We start from the raw sequence: 14,878 nt of genomic DNA, 5'->3' as shown, positions 1-14,878 counted from the left end.
CCTTGATTTCACCGATACCCAAAGCACAAGGGCTTGTAGGGCCTACACCCAGTTTCTGCGCTTTGTGTCTTGAGATCAGGTGAAATGCGAAATCAGCTCTGATCGGCCGTCATGTAGAGCGGATCAGCTGATCGCGAATCAGGCTGAGTGGGTGGGCGGGGCGAAGATTTGGTGTGGGCGGGGCTTGACGCTTCTCAACAGCCCGTGTGCTTGAAGCAAAACTAGTCTGAAAACAAGACGTGCAACAAGTGACTTTGAGCAAGTGAGAGGAGATGGAGCTTTCGCTTAGTGTCACAGCTGTTTACAGAGCTTGACCAACAAACAAACGCATATTGGAGGATAAACGACAAACAGCGGTAAGAGCTGCGTTTTTTATTTCCAAAAAGTGGGAATCTCCGCTAGTCTTGGAGCAGTTTGGTAGTAAGTTCTGTGCGCTGAAGTTTAAAAAACACTGAGAAAGTTACCAAAACTTTAATGAGTACACACTCGAGTATTTCCATGTACAGTATGGTAAATGCAGGGTATTAAAACTGCTCTTGTAGAGCCTGACGCATCTTTAGGTACAGTCAGTGTTTGTGTGAAATTTAGCCTTGTTTTTTGTGTTGTAACCATGCTTGTTTTTGGCGTATTGACTTACATTTGTTTAACCAAAGTTTTACTAAAATTACCATGGTAAAACTATGGTACTGCAAAATCATAGTAAATTTGTGGCCACTATGGTTCATAATGGTAACTCTTACCATGGTTTTGCAACACAATCTATAGTTTTACAACAGTAGTAGAGATATACAAGTTTAAGTACGTATGCCAAAAATATAATTACTACAATTTTGCTAGCTAAAAATATATATGTAAGGGTAAACATCAGTTATTTTGCATAAAAAAAATGAAAATTTTAGTTCAATTGAATGTATGATTCCCAAACTAAATCATGCAGTATGATCAGATTTACCATACTGTGCAGAAAACCATAATATGACTTAATTCTGTTGAAAAAGAGTAAAGTTCACTGTAGTTACTCATGTTATCCCTACTTACAGTTATAGTGTTTACTGTGTCATCTTGAGAATAATTATCAGTAAACCTTTCTGTTTTTTCTTCGTTTAATTATTATTATTATTGGAGTTCTAACCTAGTTTTTAGTCTGGATTAGTTAGAGTTAATTAATTAGATAGAGTTTACATGTAGATAGTCAGAGTACTACAATTGTACCAGGAAACTCCTTGGAAAAGTAAGAATGCAGGTGGAGGCCATGCTGCAAGAGTTTGCACAGCCCGTGTTTACTTCCCCGTCAGAGCTACATGTTTCCAGTTGGCACAATGAGAGGAAGGGAGCTACATTAACACCATTGAGTCCCTCTGCACATAGTACATGTGATACAGGGACTGAATAAGGCTATTGTGTCATATCCCTTTTTCTGCACCAAAGCTCTGTTCCTTGTGGATAAAGGGGCTTGCCGCTTTTTAACTTGCTCGTATTGTTCTTTCTCATCCCCCTTTGTGGGGCTGGAAAGTTTGAGTTTTCTTTTTGCTCTCTTGAGATCCAATGAGAAAGATTTTTCCTTTAGATTCTTGCTTTATTAGGGTGTTCATTTTGTGTTTTTGTCCTATTTGGCCTTAAGTCCAGTCTTCCAATCGTATGCTTTCCTTAGTGTCACCTTCATTCTTCATTGAGGAGATTCTTTACTTGCCCATTGAAAACGAACCGATTCCTCTTTGTTTTCCTTATTGTTAAGCCCTTGAGGATCTCACAGGTTGCATGCACAGTAATACATTGCATACCACGATCATGCCATTTGGCATTGCAACAAAAGACATCAATATGACTCATGCAATCTTTTGTTGGTTTGAGGTGTAAGGATGTTATCAGTGGGATCCAGAGGAAGCTGATAATAGCCTGTTGCATGGCGTGAAGCCTGTAGTGGGGTGATATTTTTTCAGCATTGTGTTTTGCTATTCTGGAGACACAATGCTGTTGCTCATTGCGTATGTCGTTAAAATTCTTTGGAACGAATTAAGATGTGATGACACTGACAAACAAGTAAATGACTGCAGTTGGGTGATTTTTGGGTTTGCAGTTGAATTTGAATAAGGTGTACTTGAAAACCAAATTGCATGAAACAGTTTGACGCTGCACTTTGTTTACTTTAGGGCTAGGCGATATGAAAAAAATGTCCTCATAATGATATATAACTATATAGTACCATTTCTGCAAATTCCATAGGTTCTTTCTAAAATGAGAATGACAATTTGTTTTGCTTAACATAAAGATCACGATTTTCTCACAATTCTGTAAATGTAAAATAAAACTTAATATGAGTAGGCTTTTATTATTGTCAATTCTCAAACATGTGGTAAGAAAAACAATAATAGTAGACCTATTTGTTGGTATACTGTTGGTTAAAATGCTACATTTTGTAAAAGCTTGGAGTAGTTGACCTTAATAGACTTTAAGCTAGACCTGGCTGTTAATACAGAGTAAAGTGAGGATTTCAGTATACAACTATTCATAGTTCTAAAGTTGAATTATTATAACATATGCATTATTATGACATCCAGTATCTGTCATTGACAGCATTATTAGACCATTTTTTCATTGGTAAAATTAGACACTTTGTTATCAGATTCCCTCAGATTGGATTATATTAAACATTATAGAGGCTAGAGAAGTTATACTGACACTGATACTTAACCATTTTAAAATAAAATAACTTTTTTATTTAATATTAACTTTAATAACTTCAATAACTTTTCATACTTTGAAATAAAAAAACTAATCAAATGCTTGTGATCATTAATATAAATACATATTGTAACTCGAGTACATCATTACAGTAAGACAGAAATTATATTTTTGGTTGAATTATACCTTATAAATGCAGTATGTGACTTTATGAACACCATTTGGAGGTGTCCACATTGCTGAGCAATGTATATTAAACAATGTGAAGACTTGTGCAACTATGCTTTTCTCCTCAACTTAGAGACGCTGGATTACGATCTAGCAAGGTGTCAAACTGAGATCTCAATCTTTTTTTTGATTAATCGTGCAGCCCTATATATATATATATATATATATATATATATATATATATATATATATATATATATATATATATATATATATATATATATATATATATATATATATATATATATATAAGATACCACATGTAAGAGACTATTTCTTTCTACATTTAAAGTATGTACTCAGAAATGTACTCATTCATACTCTGTGATCATATTTCACACTTTGGTTAGAACTTCAGGGCAAATGTTTTGTTAAGACAAATAACGAATAATTACAGGTGCAACATAAAAATAAAAACCTCTAAATAAAATGCAAAATGTAAAACATAGTACTTTCTAGACTGATGAGATCAGAGTGATTAAGATTTTATGATGCTGTTAATCATGTTTCTGTCTGCATCCATAAAATAGCTTGTAATATTTTGCTCATATAAATTATGAAAAATTATTAGTGTAAACAATGTATGCAATGAATATAAAATCTGTCATCTTCTCTTTTTTTCTCTCTGCTTATCTTTTTAACACAGCCCTCATACTGCACAGTGCCATCATTGCCTTTTTTCCAAGTGTTTGTTTTTGTTTGGATATAACCCACACTGTTAGCTTTAGTCAGCAGTGATAATGCGTTTGAGATTATAAAGTCTGGGACCAGGCTGAAACTGCAGTTACTTAACTTTTTGCCTGCCATGCTCTTATTAAGTAAGTGGTAATTTCAATCTTTATAAAGGTGTCAGAAACTCCAACAAAGATTGTGGCATGTGCCAAGTCTATGTTTGCTTTAGTATAAAATTCAAAGCCTTAGCAATGTGTCAGTTTAAAAAAAGATCCTAGATTTTTCCAAACATTACTTGTGTGTTTACTTTGCATTTAGCTGGAGGTCTAAAAAACCTGGCCACACAAATTTAGCAAAATGACTATTCAGGTCTGAAAAATTTAACAAACTGTGTGGTGTATGTAATCAAATTGCCTGACAGTATTATTATGGCATTTTAGAAATGCAAAGATGCTGTAAACTGCTTGTGTAATAATGAGATTATGGCTTTGTTTGCTTAGGTGAGCCTTATCCAGACAGAGGGATTTGGTTGTTTCAGTGTTCCTGATGGAGTCGTACAGAGTTGGTGGCATGCCAAACACTGGAATATCACAAGCCTATGCACAGCCTTCACGTTCAAGGGGCCAAAGCAATGGAACCTATGGCCTTAGTATCAGAGTTCAAGGCATAGATGGACACCCCTATGTGGTCCTCAATAATCAGGATAGAGGGCCAAACCCTTATGCAGTCCCTCAAAATAATAATGGATATGCTAATTCTGAAAGCCCATTTAATTACGATGAATATGATTTCAAAGGGACCAGAAAGGATCTTTCTGATGGTCCATATATGGATTTTTTGTCACAGAAGGTCTATGGAGGTCCTCACAATGGAAGTTCAGATCCTAAGAAGCAATCCAGTCTTTTGAACTTCCAAAAGCATCCAGAACTTCTCAAGCCATATGATCCTGAGAGCAATACGCTTGACAGCTTTCAAAGTTTACCTGAAGTTGAAATTCAAAATCCCTACCTGAGACCCCAACCCAGAACCAATTCCCCAGTTGCTAGTCAAGCCAGATCCTCCAGCCTAGTTCCAGAACCATTTTTACCAGATGACATGGGACATGCCCAACCTCAAGTTCGTCCCCAGACACTGCCGTTCGACAGCCGTCCACAAAGAGGTCCGACCAAAGACCAAGTTCAGACCCAGCCTCAGGTCAAACCCCAGGTTCAACCACAGTCTCAGGTCAAGGCACCTTTCAAGAATCCAGTGCCCTACCAGACTCAGTCACAGCCCTCAAAACGCCTTCCAGTTCCTCAGCCATCTACAGTAGCCAGCAAGCCCAGTGACCAGACCAGGGCTTTGTCTAGACCTCCTAGCTCAGTGAGTAGTGCCAACTCCAGTCTGGAACGAAGCCGTCGTGAGCCGGATGTGCTGCCCTTACGCCGATTTGACTCCAGTGGCCCTGTGCTACAGACTTCTTCCTCCAGAAACTCCTCTGTGGGCTCCACCACACCAACCAAGGAAGACCAGTTGGAGCAGCTTTATTCAGAGAGTATCAACCGTCATGAGAATCGGCGCTACATACCTTTTCTGCCTGGCACAGGTCGGGACATTGATACTGGTTCCATCCCAGGTGTGGATGAGCTTATAAAGAAGTTTGACAGCAAAGAGACTCAGCAGCGCAGGGGACGGTCAGGGCGGAGGAATCGACTGAATCCAGAAGACCGCAAGCGTTCCCGTAGTGTCGACAGTGCCTTGCCATTCAGTCTTGGGGGTGACTCTGACTACTTGGATGAAGTTTCCCGAAATAGAGGCAGGTCTACAGAGCATCTCCTTCGCCCATCACTGCTCCTGCAGAAGGGCGGTGGAGTGAAGAGCTCCCCAGTGTCACCAACTTCCACTACTGGTCCAAGGATTAGCCCAAGAAGCACAACACAAGTGAAAAGTGCTCCAGGCTCACCTCAGGGGACAGTTTCTAACTCTTCAGCTGCTATTTTGGGGAACAAGAATCCAGAAAGTCGCCCTTCTGTGGCACCTGTAGAGAACAAGAATGAAGAGGCCAAACCATCACAGAGTGTAAAGTGCTTTTCAAGTGTGACAACAGGATCGATTTCTCGTCGTTCTGTCAACTGTAAAACATCAAGTACTGAAGTGGATGCTCAGGTATGAACAGATGAGTTTTGTCTTTGCTTTTCAAAAATTTACACACTATTACAGAGGAACCAGAAATGTTTCTTTCTTTCTTTCTGTCTGTCTTTCTGTTTGTCTTTCTCTTTCTTTCTGTCTTTCTGTCTGTCTGTAGGTGACACCTGATCTTCTAAAAGGTCAACAAGAGCTTTCACAGCAAACAAATGAAGAGACTGCCAAGCAGATATTATTCAGTTACCTGAAAGATGGGTGAGTGCACTTTCCATATCACTTTGTATGAGTTTATAAAAACATAATATCAACAAACAGATCTTTTGTTCAGAGCGATTACTAAACAGAGATGTCCTGAACAATGTTTTTTTGCCCCGATTTAATCCAAGCCATAAAAAAATGAGTACCTGCTAATAATGAGTCTTGCACTTGTATATCTTAGTGCTGGTGCAGTATATCAAAGTTATTAAAATAAGTATTTGGGGAATTAGATGTATGCATGGACTTTACAATAATAATGTTTACACTACCTGACAAAAGTCTTGTAGTCAATCCCAGTTGTTAGAGCAACAAATAATTACTTGACTTCTAGTTGATCATTTGGAAAAGTGTGAAAAGCTAGATTTTCAGTTAAATCATATGTTGAACTGCACCCTAATCATTACAAAAACTGCAGAAGACCTTCTCACAGAAATCAGTCAAGTTTGAAGGAAAAATCTTGGTTTGAGGTTGCATTCAGTATGGGGCTATGCAAGAGTTCTGCAGAGTGGCAACATCAACAGCCCGATATATCTAGATGTGTGTGCTGCACATTACATTACAAACCACAGGAGAGGGCAAATTCTTCAGCAGGATAGCGCTTCTTTTAATACTTCAGCCTCCACATCAAAGTTCCTGAAAGCAAAGAATGTGAAGGTGTTCTTTAAGGCCCAGAAACCAGACATGAACATTATTTAGCAAGTCTGGGGTAAGATGAAGGAGGAGGCATTGAAGATGAAGCCAAAGGAATCTTAATGAACTCTGGTAGTCCTGCAAGAACGCTTTCTTTGCCATTCCAGATGACTTTATTAATAAGTGATTAGAGTCATTGTAGAGATGTATGGGTGCAGTCCTCCAAGCTCATGTGAGTCATACACAATGTTATTTCTTTTTCCATTACTGTTAAGAGATAAGACTTTTGTCTATCTTTTGTCTAAAGTCAGGCCTTACTGTCCTAATTAAATATTTAAAAATAAAGGCATGATCATATTTTATTTTTGTAAAATAAGTGTAATATAGAGGCCTTTGGCTTTCATAAAAGCCACTTCTGATATCATATGATCGACTAGAAGTCAAGTTATAAAGACTTTTGTCTTATAGACCAATATCATTAAGTGATATTTATATTATTATATTTAATGTTTGTAATATTATAATAGTTTTTTATATTGCTATAATGAAAAAATTAAGTGTGTTTATAAATATAAGTGTAAATATACACAGTCCTGAATATGGAACCATGTTCATTATGTTTATGTTCAAGAAGCAGAAAAATTGCTGGTTTGCCACCTGACACCCTATAATATAGACATCAACTTATCATGAATTGTTTATTTTGAAGATTTAAATATATTTAGCAAAATTGCCTAACCTTGATCCTATTTTGATCTGGAACACTGATGTCTTACTTAACAAGTTACATCAATGGCATTTTTTTACTCTAGTGGTTTTGGGTTGTCCAAAAGTTCAATGTGAGGAAGAAGGTTTTTCTTTGAATTTAAGGTGGTTTCCTCATAGTCTGACATATATTGGTAACAATTCAAGAATTTCACCTCCCTTACATTTTTTATTTTCTTTTGTGTACAGTACTGTAAAACCTCAACTCCCACATTTCTATCTCACCTAAAAAAATCCTCTAAAACTCTTTTAACCTCTCACAACAATCCCAACTGCGAGTCATTTTTGGCATGATAACCTTTTAAAAAATTAGAAAAAGAAGCATAGTACGTTAAAAATTATCTTAGCCCATTGCCAACAATTCAGTTTCGCTCCAAGAACAAAATTTCCACCCATAGCAGGGTTGTTTCCTGCCCTGGTTTAATCCTGCTTGATCACTGCACAGCTTCAAACACATGCTGTAGGTGCCCGACTGCTCTAGTGAATAGCTGAAACCTTCCCTCCCTCAACTCCATCTTCTTGAAGTCAAAAGTCCCGCCCTCTCTGCATTCCTCATGTGGAGGGAGGTGAGCCCAGCGGATTATACGCCAGTGTCTGTAAGATCTAGGATCCGATATCTGATGGTCAATGGCAAGCTTTATTAATCAGCTCTGCAGACAAAAATTGTCCAGAGGTAGTGGTTTATTACCATTCAACGGCGCGTACCATAGATGCATCAGGTTCATTATCGTCTTCAGCAGTGTTTTGGATTGACACGTCCATCAGTGACTTGCGTCATGAAACCGTTAATAACAGTCTGCCCTGTGGGAGGTGTGTGTATGTTTAAAAGAGAGGCGGTGCTGGTCTCTTGGTTTCTCCTCTGTCGTTGTGAATGCTGCATATGCATGGCTGTAACCCAATGTTCTGGGCTTTTCCCTGATGCATCACTTGAATGCCCTGGGAACATGCGGGCATCCCACGTCCATGTTCAGACACACATTTCCAAACATGTGACTTGTTACAAGACGGCAGCAATTAGGGTGGGCAGGTCATAAGGTGACACTTCAAAGCTTGAGCACTCCGTACTCTCCACACAGGCAGAGAGCCAGCCTGATTTTTTTTTCTTAGAAATGTCAGGGATTATATTCTGATCCAGTCTGAATTCACACACTCTCGCACAAACACACACATTTAAATGCATTTAAATAAATGCTGAGCACTTGCTTTCTTGTTTTGCAGGAGCAATGATAATGACGACACAACCAAGAGGAAGGTCAACCTGGTGTTTGAAAAAATCCAGACCTTGAAGTCACGGGCTGCTGGGAACGTGCAAGGCGACAACAAAGTGAGTCGTTGTTGTGGCATTGTAATTGGGTTCAACAAACAGCTAAGACCGTGAGCCTCTTATGAGAGAGACTTAGTCTATCTCTTGGAGAAAGTATAAAGGCTGGCTGAGGTTATTTACTCTGCAAACAGCATAGGCAGAGCCAGTGTTTAAACACAAGCAACCAAAATAACACCTGAGCATTGCTTTGTTTTTTTATTTTAAATTATTATTGGTAATGATTTATTTTGATGGTCCGTTTTAGTATTAGCAGACTGTCTCCTTTAACAGACGTTTAACTGACTATAAGAAACGTTCGAGGTTACAGAAGTAACCCTTCGTTCCCCGAGGAGGGGAACGGAAGTGCCATGAATGGGAGGATTCGGATCAGAAGCCGCTTATCTGGAGAGTATTGAACGGGCCAATGAATGAAATTAATTGGCAGCGTAAGCTTGCGCAGGTGTGCGACATCTGCAATTATCTCAGCATATAAGCACACCTGAAGCCAGCAGACGCCATCCTTTTAAGCTGAAGAGACTTTCAAACAGCTAAGGGACAGTCATTATGGCGACGGAATATGGCACTTCCGTTCCCCTCCTCGGGGAACGAAGGGTTACTTCTGTAACCTCGAACGTTCCCCTTCGGTTGGGGAACTTCAGTGCCATGAATGGGAGAATATGGAAAGCGCCATAATGACTGCACCTTACCAACACCCCCGATGAGGAGATAGTCAAGCAAGCGTGACGCACCCACATCATGGGGGGCGCGGTCCTCCAACGTGTCCCTGGCCCTAATTTATCCTACTTCAACAGAAGTTTTACGGATTTAGATATATTTTTTGGGAAGTCGTGAGCATCTAGATAATTCTAGGAAATACGACAGTACGTTGGGAAGCGTGCAATCCCGATAGGGAGGACGCTGCGGAGGCCATCCGTTACCCAAGGGGGGGATAGATGGCAGAATTTACCTATGGACTAGCCCTAAAAAGGGGGAGTACGCATAGCAAAAGAGTGGTTAGCGGAGAGGGAAGACACGGGTCCACCCAGGGGGGGGACTTAACCGTGGCGGAATAAGCATATGGGATCGCCTAGTGGGGATCACGCATAGCAGGCACCTATACCCAAAACGCGGGCTGACCAGCGGGCAGACCTACAACGTAGTGGGCCAGCAAGTGACTCCTCCGCTGAGTCAGTGCTGGGGGCCACGGAGGAATCTGCAGGGCTCACCTGACGGGGAACTTTACTGACAGATAAAAAAGGCGCACGTACCTCCGTGTTAGGGAGAATGGCGCCGCAAGCGTGTTTCAACATCCTACCGAGTTGTCTCCTCAATCACCAAAGGGTTACCTAATACCCTTGAGGAAACCGGCTCCACTCGCAGATTGTAAAACCTTGCAAATGTGTTGGGTGTCGCCCAGCCCGCAGCTCTACAGATGTCTGTTAGAGAGGCGCCGCGTGCACGCGCCCAAGAGGATGCAACGCTCCGAGTGGAGTGTGCACGAACTCCCGGGGGACACGGCTGACCTCGACTCGAATAAGCGAGTGAAATGGCATCCACAATCCAGTGGGATAATCTTTGTTTTGATACGGCACTTCCCTGCTGCCGACCGCCATAACAGACAAAGAGCTGCTCAGATGATCTAAAATTCTGAGTACGGTCCACATAAATGCGCAGAGCGCGAACTGGACAAATTAAAGAAAGGGCTGGGTCTGCCTCCTCCGGGGGCAGCGCTTGCAGGTTCACTACCTGATCTCTAAAGGGGGTGGTAGGAACCTTGGGCACATAACCGGGGCGGGGTCTCAGGATGACGTGAGAGTAATCCGGCCCGAATTCCAGGCACGAGTCACTGACCGAAAATGCCTCCAGGTCCCCGACCCTCTTGATGGAGGCCAACGCAACCAGCAGAGCTGTCTTCAGGGACAGAAATCTTAGAGATACTAATTCGAGTGGCTCAAAGGGATCGGATCGCAGACTCGTGAGAACGAGGGCGAGATCCCAAGAGGGCATGAGAGGGGGGCGAGATGGATTAATTCGCCTAGCACCCCTAAGGAACTGGATGACCAGGTTATGCTTTCCCACGGTGCCGCCAGCTACCGCGCTATGATAAGCGGAGATGGCGGCCACGTAAACCTTGAGAGTGGAGGGCGACAGCCTGCTGTCCAACTTCTCTTGAAGGAAAGAGAGCACAACACTAATCTGGCAATTTCGGGGGTCTTCTCTGCGAGAGACGCACCATTCAGTGAATAGACTCCACTTCAGGGCGTAGGCGCGCCTCGTGGAGGGGGCTCTAGCCTGAGTGATGGTATTAACCACCGCAGTCGGTAGGTTACCTAAGTCTTCCTCGCGTCTAGGGACCACACGTGGAGGTTCCAAAGATCGGGGCGAGGGTGCCAGATGGTGCCCTGTCCCTGAGAGAGTAGGTCCTCTCTCAAAGGGATCCGCCAGGGGAGGGCCGTCGCGAGGAGTGAGAGCTCTGATATCCAGGTCCGGTTGGGCCAAAGGGGCGCAACTAGCAGAACCTGTTCCTCGTCCTCCCTGACCTTGCACAGAAACTGCGCGAGCAGGCTCACTGGGGGAAACGCATACTTGCGCATGCCCCGAGGCCAGCTGTGGGCCAGTGCATCCGTGCCGAGAGAGCCCTCGGTCAGGGAAAAAAACAACTGGCAGTGAGCGTTCTCGGGGGAAGCAAACAGATCGATCTGGGCCTCCCCGAATCGCGCCCATATCAGCTGAACAGACTCGGGGTGGAGTCTCCATTCTCCAGGGCGTAACAGCTGTCGTGAGAGCGCATCGGCTGCACGATTGAGCGTGCCTGGGACGTGAATGGCGCGCAGCGATTTCAGCCGCGGGTGACTCCAGAGGAGCAGACGGCGGGCGAGCTGAGACATGCGGCGAGAGCGCATACCCCCCATGCGGTTGATATACGCCGCCGCCGCCGTACTGTCCGTCCTGACCAGCACGTGTTGCCGCTCCAGCACCGGTAAAAAGCGGTGGAGAGCGAGGAACACTGCCAACAGCTCTAGGCGATTGATATGCCAATGCAGCTGGGCACCCTTCCAGAGGCCCGCAGCCGCATGCCCGCGACACACGGCCCCCCAACCCGTGTTGGAAGCGTCTGTTGAAACAACAACATGGCTGGACGCCTGTCCTAGAGGCACACCGGCCTGTAGGAACGAGGGGTCGTTCCAAGGGCTGAGGGCGCGGCGACACAGCGCAGTAACCGAGACCCGGTGTGTGCCCGCGTGCCATGCGCGTCTGGGGACCCGATCGTGAAGCCAGTGCTGAAGTGGTCTCATATGGAGCAACCCGAGCGGCGTGACGGCGGCTGCGGATGCCATATGCCCCAGGAGCCTCTGAAAGAACTTCAGTGGGACCACTAGTTTGCTGTCGAGCTCCCTCAGACAGTTCAGCAACAGGCGAGCGCGTTCCTCGGAGAGGTGCGCTACCATGGTGATCGAGTCCAGCTCCATCCCGAGAAAAGAAATCCTCTGCACGGGGGCGAGTTTGCTCTTTTCTCGGTTGACCTGAAGCCCCAGTAGGCGGAGATGCCGAAGCACCTTGTCCCTGTGCATAATCAATTGCTCCCGCGAGTGGGCTAAAATCAGCCAGTCGTCGAGATAATTGAGTATGCGAATGCCCGCGAGCCGAAGGGGCGCTAGGGCACCCTCCGCGAGTTTGGTGAAGACCCGCGGAGACAGAGAGAGCCCGAAGGGGAGGACCTTGTACTGCCACGCTCGACCCTCGAACGCAAACCGCAGAAATTGGCGGTGGCGTGGAAGAATGGAGACATGGAAATACGCGTCCTTCAGGTCTATGGCTGCAAACCAATCCCGAGGACGAACGCATTGGAGAATGCGCCTCTGCGTGAGCATTCTGAACGGCAGCTTGTGCAGACAGCGGTTCAAAACGCGCAGATCTAGGATTGGCCGTGACCCACCGCTCTTTTTGGGTACGATGAAGTATGGGCTGTAAAACCCACTCTCCATCTCGGCTGGAGGAACCGGCTCGATTGCACCCTTCGCCAGGAGGGCAGCAATCTCCTCTCGCAAGACAGGGGCGGACAGGGGGTTGACCCTGGAGAAATACACGCCCGTAAACTTGGGGGGCCGTTTCGCGAACTGAATCGCGTAACCGAGTCTGATTGTGCGTATGAGCCACCGCGAGGGGCTGGCCCGCGCTAACCAGGCAGGCAGAGCCCTCGCTAATGGAGTCATCGCTACAATCGCTGACGTACCAGTGGTGGGGCAGCGCGGAGTGGGTGTGCTGATCCGGGAAGCACGAGGGTCCCGCGGAAGAGCTGGAGGAGAGCGATTCGCTCTGGCTCCGCACCCTGACTCCGGAGAGGGGGCTGGAGGGCTGAGGAAAGGGAGACCGTCCCCCCAGCGCTCGTGAGCCACTGGCGAAGCACGTAGAGTCTGCGAGCCGGAAGGCAGCGCGTCCCGGACTGGCAGAACTCGTGCAGTCACATCCGGGGAAGGGAAAAAGTGCTCTTTTACTGATGTTTTGGTGGCACTGAAAAGTACCGTTGTTATCGGGGCCCCGCCCTCCAGCGGGGAAAGAGCAAGTTTCCTCTTCTCCGGATGGCCTGTCTCAGGGACGCTTCGCGGTCCGTTTACCGGACTTAACGGCGCCCTGGGCAGGAGGGACTGCCTGCTTTCGAGGTGAACGCCGCGCCCGCTTGGCCGGAGGCGCAGGCGGGGGCGGGGCAGCACTCGTTGGCGGGCGCCCTCGGCGAGGAACAGCGGAGGTGGATGGCTCGGCGGGCGGAGCGGGCTTACGGCCACGCCGATAGATGACATTGCCCATCGCATCCGACTGCTCTTTCACCGCCTTGAATTCCTGGGTGAATTCACCGACGGTGTCGCCGAACAGGCCAGCCTGGGATATGGGCGAGTCAAGAAAGCGAACTTTGTCAACGTCGCGCATATCGGCCAGGTTTAGCCAGAGGTGGCGTTCCTGAACCACAAGTGTGGACATCGTCCTCCCCAGCGCACACGCGGCGGACTTAGTAGTCCGAAGAGCATAGTCGGTCGTGGTGCGCAGCTCATGTAATAAGCTTGGGTTGGACCCGCCCTCGTGCAGCTCGGCCAGCGCCTGCGCTTGGTAGCGCTGGTAGGTGGCCATCGCGTGCAAAGCAGAAGCAGCCTGGCCCGCAGCCTTATAAGCTCTGGCTCCGAGGGAGGCAGACAACCTACAGGCTTTGGACGGGAGGCGGGGCAAACCCCGCCACGTAGAGGCGCCGCGCGGACAAAGATTGACCGCGATAGCGCGCTCCACTGACGGGATCGCCTCATACCCCCTGGCAGCTCCGCCGTCAAGGGCGGTGAGGGCGGAGGCACTCGCAGCACGGGCAGAGAAAGGTGCCCTCCAGGACTGCGTGAGCCTACTGTGCACTTCCGGGAAGAAGGGGACGAGAGGCTTCGAAGGCTTCGCCTTCTGGTCCTCTACGTAGCACCCATCTAGTCGGTCCGGCCGCGGAGCTGGGGGATAAACCATCTCCAACCCCACGGCCGAAGCAGCCCGGGAAAGCACGGCTAACATGTCCGCTTCAGGATCCGATTTGACAGCGCTCACCTGCCCGGAGGGGGCGAGCGGGTCCGGATCTTCGTCGGACAGTGAAAGCCCACCCTCCGATGCCGCGGAGGACATCTGATCTCCGGTGTCAGCGAGTGTGAGAGCTACCATCTGGTTAGACGGATCACTCTCACCACCCGAAGCTTGGATGGAGTGCCGTGAGGAGCGAGAGGTCCGCGAGCCCGTGGGCGGCGGATTAGCTCCCGCTGAAACCCTCAGATCTGCCCGAGCGCCCGCTGCTTTTTTAGAGCAGGAGGCAACTGGGGTGGCTCGCTCTCTTGCGAAAGTTAGCCGCGATCTTAGCTGTGCAACGGTCATGGCATCGCAATGACGACATGAACCGCCCGCGAGCACCGCATTAACATGCTGGACCCCCAAACATGCAATGCAGTGATCGTGTCCATCATCCGGAGACAGGAAACCCCCGCATCCAGAAACGCACAGTCGGAGCGCCATCCTGAAAAGGACGTGCTGCACGACTGTGTTGCTCTTTTAGGAAAGCTGCAACTATACGCACCGCTCTGGAGGACCGGACCCAAAGAACCGCAGGCAAGGGAGTAACCCAGCTCGACCGTCTGCCACCGCGAAGACCCACTCTGGACCGGGAGACACACTCGTTCGCTCTGAAGTGCTGATCAGCAA

General features: G+C 46.5%; 1 protein-coding gene across 1 annotated transcript in view; it reads left to right on the top strand.

Annotated features, from left to right (window-relative positions):
* The first annotated feature begins 223 nt into the window (after window positions 1–223).
* Window positions 224–14,878, top strand: part of cgnl1 (cingulin-like 1) — a 73,782-nt gene continuing 59,127 nt past the window's right edge. The window contains exons 1-4 of the mRNA XM_003198999.7: window positions 224–356; window positions 4,083–5,727; window positions 5,867–5,961; window positions 8,578–8,683. Of these exons, the coding sequence (XP_003199047.2) occupies window positions 4,129–5,727; window positions 5,867–5,961; window positions 8,578–8,683 (1,800 nt within the window). The 5' untranslated portion in view covers window positions 224–356; window positions 4,083–4,128. The remainder of the gene's footprint in view (window positions 357–4,082; window positions 5,728–5,866; window positions 5,962–8,577; window positions 8,684–14,878) is intronic.

Source organism: Danio rerio, chromosome 7 (genome assembly GCF_049306965.1).
Source record: "Danio rerio strain Tuebingen ecotype United States chromosome 7, GRCz12tu, whole genome shotgun sequence".
NCBI classification, from domain to species: Eukaryota; Metazoa; Chordata; class Actinopteri; order Cypriniformes; family Danionidae; genus Danio; species Danio rerio.
Note: the sequence above shows the minus strand (reverse complement) of the source record. Positions and strands in the feature narration are given on the sequence as shown.